Source organism: Monopterus albus, unplaced genomic scaffold, assembly GCF_001952655.1.
Source record: "Monopterus albus unplaced genomic scaffold, M_albus_1.0 scaffold583.1, whole genome shotgun sequence".
Taxonomy (NCBI): Eukaryota; Metazoa; Chordata; class Actinopteri; order Synbranchiformes; family Synbranchidae; genus Monopterus; species Monopterus albus.
Window position 1 is genome coordinate 44,531 of NW_018128463.1, and position 6,198 is coordinate 50,728.

Consider the following 6,198-nt stretch of genomic DNA (forward strand, 5'->3'; position numbering starts at 1 on the left):
CTGGTGGTCGACGCGGGAGGCGGGGGGAGGGCGGGTGAAGCCACTCAGGCGGACATCCTCAGGGCCAGACAGAAAACTAGGGAGGCCATTCTGGTGGATGGCCTCGGGACCAGGCAGGAAGCTGAGGGGTCCACCCAAGGGGCGACAGGAAGTCGAGAAAATCATTCTGATGGGTGGCCCTGGTGCCAATCAAGGAGCAGAAGAGGTCAGTCAGGAGAATGGCCTTGATGCAGAGCAGAAGGACGAGGCTGTTTGGGAAGATGACCTCGAAGCCAAACTGGAAACTGAGGTCACTCGGGAGCACAACCTAGCCACCGGTCAAGAAGCAAATGAGGCCATTTGGGAAGACGGCCCAGACACCAGGCGAGGACCTGGGAAGACCGTTCAGGAGGACGGCCTCAGTACCAGGTGAGGAGAACCGTGTACTGACGTTGTCTGGAGACAGTGTACCAATGTCCTCGGGAGAAAACCAGGCAGGAATGAAAACACAGGTTAACGGAACTAATGCCAAACCAGAGACTACAATTCAAGCCAGTAGGTTAAACTGAACAGAGTATCTCGAGTAAACATTGGGAGTATCGTTAATGGACCAGCGAGTTGCTTAGGGAAAGGAGGTGGTATATATGGCTGAAGACCGGGGGATGATTAGCAACAGGTGAAAACAATGAATGTTGATTGGGAACTGTAGAAAAACTGGGACAGGTGAGGTGGAGCAGAGGAGGAAACAAAACCAAAATAAAAGCACAAAAACAGAAAGTGAAGCCAAATCATAACAGTCTAATAGTCACATACTCCAGGTCTGGGAAGCAGTGACTGCTAGTAGACTTGGTGTTAGTGAACCAGCTGTTATTCACATAAATGCATAACCCCCCTCCCCTGTTCTTACTGGAGTTCTTGGTCCTGTCATGCCAGTGTGCTGTGTGGCCTGCTAGTTCAATAGCTGTGTCTGGAATGGATGAGGGATCTTGCGCTGGTAAGAAAGACAATGGGAAGCGACAGTTTGTGTGGCTGCCTCCATAGGCACTTTAGCATGCATAAATAAAACTTTAGATAATATTTACACTTGTGAAGTATGGGGAAACTGTGAGCCTCCCTGGCTGGGGCAACAACTAAAAGTCAAACTGGAGGGTGAATCTGTACCAGCATGAGGCAGACAGCTAAAAAGTGCTGAGGGGGTAGAGCATTTTTTAACGTGCTGAGGACTGCTAGCTGCAGAGGATATGATGTTTGACTGCTTTTTAGCATCTCTCATTCATGAAAAAAACTACTGTAAGGAAGCTGCTCAGTTGATTTGAGGATCTGACGATATTAATACCTTTCAGAGTGCTTTGACCAGGGACACTTAGAAATTTAATAGGAAAGTTTGTCACTTTTTCAACATATTGTGGGACACAAAACAACACACTTCCTGTCCCAGGTTTCCTCCCTACCTTTACTGTAGACAGCCTTGGCTGGTCAGGGCATCCTGGTTTTGCATCTCTCTGGCTCATCTTCTCTCTGTGTTTTTGTATATTGTTCTCACTGTGCTGCACCTCTCTGCTGCAGCAGAAAAGCATCTCTGTAATGTGATGGTCAGAATAGAGGAGTCTTTGTTTTCTTTTTTCAGGGAGGCTGATACAATAGTTGGTCTTTAGGAAGCTCGGGGCTCTGAAACTAAGAGCTCAGTGCACCATTGAACCCACTGACAAGGGTGGTGTAAAGTGGAAGATGTGCCAGGCTGCAGCAAAACATCAAGTTACAGTTCACAGTCAACCTGTGACATGTAGTCCTAATGAAAATGACAGTACAGTATGATGCGTCAGTCAGAGATTGAAGAATTGGCTTAAGAGGTCCAGGCTCTTGCTCACAGGCATTTTACTGGGGCTTCAGTTTTGTAGTCAAAGATAAGGAAAATTCAAACCTGTGATTTTGTTAATCTTTAGTATACTTACCATCAGCTCTGAAAAATGTCAGTTTTTACATGAAGAAAAGGAAAATAAGTTTGTGCTTAATTAACTGCATTAGTTTTAGCTGTACCTGTAACATATAAACTGCTATTTAAGTATACATAAAAGTGTAAAACTCCCAATAAATATCACAAAAACAAACAGCTCATGACTAAAGCTATTTAAAAAAAAAGACATTTTAAGATGAGATTTAAAAGAGCGACAGTGTCTGCCAATCTACTACTCGGTGGAAGGCTTTCCAGTGCAGAGGAGGCAGTACAGTTGAGGCTCAATCTGCCCTTTGTTTTTGACCATCAACTATATAAAATACAGAGGCTGTGACAGCTCCCAGAAGTGTTAAGACTGAAGACTGTTAAGAGTGTGCCCACAGATGTAGGTTGGACCATGCATATGTTCATCAATATTATAGGATTCACTAATATTTGAAAACTCAATTGTAGCACAATTGTCATCAAAATGAAAGTTTAAATCACCAGCAATCATGTTATGCTTACGAACAACAGACCAAAATTTAGAAATAAACACAGGATTAAAATTTGGAGGCTGCTAGATAATACAGAGAACTGGAAAATGAATAGCTGTGGAGGATTTTTTTGAGGAGCTTTGGTACTTTGGATAGTTTGGATTGGAGCTGTGCCACCAGAGAACAGTTACTTAGTGACTGATGTTGTGTGCTGTACTACTGGTGATTATGATACAAGTCCTAGTCAAGATGGTGTAAAACAATACTGTCTGTTAAAAGGATCACACACAGGCTACTGGGATGAAGGCCATCCTTATTTGGAAAAAAGAATGTTTTCAGTAAAAGCAATGTTCTTTGCTGGACAAGCTGACTAGGCTCCACACCTCTTTCAAGACTGAGTCAGTGGAAGTATGCTAATCTATTGGGGCCACTAGTGAAGATCACTAATGTCAGTAATGTCCAGTGCTTGAAGCAAGCTGGTATGCCATACATTTCAGTCTTTAATGTACCAGGACTTTTTCTTGCATAACGGCACTTCTGACAAGCTGCTGGTACACTCTTCTGCCCTCTCCATGGACTCTTTTGAGATTCACTGGGTCTCACCTGGATAGTGGATGAGAGCAGACCACAGGGGTAGGTTTTTTTTTTTTTTGTAACCAATTTCTAACCTGAAAACAATAAACGTCTGCCACCCTGTATTATCTTTTCTGGTCCTTCACTTCTCTCCCAAGACACACTTGGCTGATTAAGTCTTTGCAGTAGGCTACTTGAAGTTTTCAAAGTATGCAACTGATCAACTTTACTTTGAACAGTGTACTTTGAATGACGGCAACATTCATGCCCCAAAGAAGCATCTAATACAATATCACATAGCCCTAAAGTGGACCACACCATTTCCACTTTCTAACATGATTCATCTCATAAAAGTAACACAAAAATGTTATGTGCAGACTATCTATTTTTCCTTCTGTTAAGTTTGATTCTATTTCTTGATAATAGGGGTGGCTGTGGCTCACCACCCCTTGATAATAGGGGTGGCTGTGGCTCACAAGGTAGGGCAGTCGTCTCCTGACCAGCCAATTGGTGGTTCAACTCCCCGTCTCCCCGCATGCTTAAGCACATAACTCCGACTTGCTCCCGGTGGCTTGACTAGCGCCGGTGTGTGAATGGTCTATCATCTCCTGTAAAGCGCTTTGGCCAGTGTAACACACTGTGGAAAAATGCACTATATGAATACAGTCCATTTACCAATATTTTAATGGCATGTGTGTATTAAGGATGCAGTGACATTACCGATATGCAAATTGGTGTGTGACATCATCTAGCAACTTTTCCAGCAGGATTTAGCTACTGTACTTTCAATTCAAATTAGCTGGAAACAATGTTAGGCACCTGCTTCTGAGCAGGACCAGATATCATGCTTTTTGTCACCGTTTCAGGTCCAGCACAGTCCATTTCTGAGACGATCACAAACCAGCCTGACCTTTCTATGACAGTTCAATTTTGAAGTCATGTCCCGAGGCCATCAGTCTGTTTATCATACGTCCGTCAACACTTACTCTGCTATCTGTCTCTGGACCAGACAGTCATGACATTTGGTATCCTTATTAATGATCCTCACATGACTTGAATTACAATACACTTTTGTGTGTGTGGTAACAGGTCAGCCTGGGCAGCGTGTTACAGGGAGCACTGTGGGTAATGTAGTGCACTGGGTGAACGTGGCTCTGGGGGAGCGTGGAGATAGACTGACTCGTGCTGAGGACAAAACTTTGGAGCTGATGCACAAAACTCAGCAGTTTGCAGATACTGCTCACAAGGTGACACACATACAACCATTTCTATAATAAATCACTGATAATATACGGTGTGTATTAACAATAATACAGTTCATATTTGAACAGGTATTTGTTTTCTGTTATAGCAAACATTTCTGAAGTTGTTTTATTTCCCATACAGCTGGCCCTGAAGTATTCAAAGTAGAGTCTTTTGGAGAATGAGGATGGATTCTTAAAGATACTAAATATGAATCCTGTAACATGGATGCTAACACTGTCTGATGCACTCTGGGCCCAGCAGATGCAGCTAACTCCTCCATGAAAGCTTGTTTGTGAGAAGACAACTGGAGAAGAGTGACTCTCAGGCTCTGGACCATCACTAAAGTGCTTGTTTTATAATTGAGTACAGTAACGAGAACTAAATGTGATTTAAGTTTTTGGTTTTCCTGTTGGAGACACCCCTGTCATAAGACCTGAGGATAATCTGCACTGTGTTCAGTTTTACCTGTTGTCAGATGAATCTCCTGTACTTTATCAAAAAACAAAAGCAAGGTTTAAGTTTTTAAACTTTTTGGTATAAGACATTTATGTTTAAACCACTGAAGACCTTCCAGTGCCAGACAGAATTGGTTTTATCAAGCACCTAACCAACAATATTTGAAATAATACCTGTAATGCCTTTAAAATGAGTTATAGGTAGTATTGTTGAGTGAGAGGTATTGTATTTTTATTTATTTTTTGTAATGTATGTAGACATTTCATTGGATTTAATTGCACTAAATGTTTGATTTGACATTACAATTTATTATTAAGATAAGATAAAATGTTTATTGGTCCCACAACAAGGAAATTTATATTGCTACAGCAACAAAGGGACAGAAACATGCACTCAGTGTTAATACATTGTTACTTTTTGATTCTTATCAGTATAAATATAAATGATTGCAGCTATAATACTAAATTATAAAAAGTAAGATATATTGCACTCTGGTATGTTGTGTATTCACAGTTTTTATTACCACTTGTTGCTATCATTCTGTGTTCCTAATGTATGTCTATGCAGTGCACAGTGCAATGTCATATTGTCTTATGTTGTTCTCTATGTTCAGATAGTTATCAAACTGTCAGTTTAAATTTTGTCTGTTGTATTGTCCTCTGGTCCATGTATGTAATCACTGTTTGAGGTTTCTGTTGGAGTTCTGTCTTTCAGAGCTGTGAAGGTGGGGCAGGTGGTTCAGGTAAGTTAGCATGTTTTTCATTAAAAGAGGTTCTACAGTGAGCAGTGTCAGTGAAGCTGGTATGTGTAGAAAAGTCAGGGTTACTTTAGAAGGTTGAAATGTTGATGTTGTTCAAACCCTTCATTTTTGCATTTCTTTTAGTGCTTTGCCTTTATGCCTAGTTTAAAGAGAAAATGTATTGTCCATTGCTTTTGGTGACAGTTTACCATATGTGATGTAAATGTATCTGATGTATTAACCTACTGACAGTATTCCCATGCCTTTCTTTGACCCAATTTAAAAAGACTGGGCCTGTATATTATATGGAACTCTGTTTTTTCACACTCATCCTGGATAGTGGATGTTCAGCTTTTGACCACCAGATGGTGATCAAACAGCAAAAAAAAAAAAAAAAAAATCTAGCACAATACAGTTGAAATATAAGCTATTACATTTCATATGGATTTATTAATATGAAACTTAATACATTCAGATTGATGATTCACTATTATAAAATATCAATTTTATATTGATTCAGGCTATAAAACTGCAGTTTAAAATAGGACTTTGATCTAGCAAATAAGGACATTTTATGTCAGGCTTAAGTTGGCACAAGCAATGAAGTGACATAAGTTGGCACAAGCAATGAAGTCAGGCTAAATAAGAAGTGGAGTAACATTATTTCTGTTATTAAAAATGGAGACCTAACCATGTAATTTTAATGATTTTTTAAATGTTATTTTATTGAACTTTATTTTTTACTATAATATTGCAATTAAAGTTAAATAGCTGAC

The 6,198-nt window shown here is 40.3% G+C and overlaps 1 protein-coding gene across 7 annotated transcripts in view; it reads left to right on the forward strand.

The window, feature by feature from the left end:
- The window catches only part of LOC109953222 (syntaxin-binding protein 6-like), a 42,808-nt gene extending 37,087 nt beyond the window's left edge, over positions 1-5,721 (forward strand). For 4 of the 7 annotated variants that reach the window (XM_020588646.1, XM_020588647.1, XM_020588645.1 and 1 more), the window contains 2 exons: positions 4,072-4,229; positions 4,369-5,721. In XM_020588646.1, coding sequence (XP_020444302.1) covers positions 4,072-4,229; positions 4,369-4,392 — 182 coding nt within the window. In that variant the 3' untranslated portion in view covers positions 4,393-5,721. The remainder of the gene's footprint in view (positions 1-4,071; positions 4,230-4,368) is intronic. The other 3 variants (XM_020588649.1, XM_020588648.1, XM_020588650.1) reach the window with 3 other exon arrangements.
- The last annotated feature ends 477 nt before the right edge of the window (positions 5,722-6,198 follow it).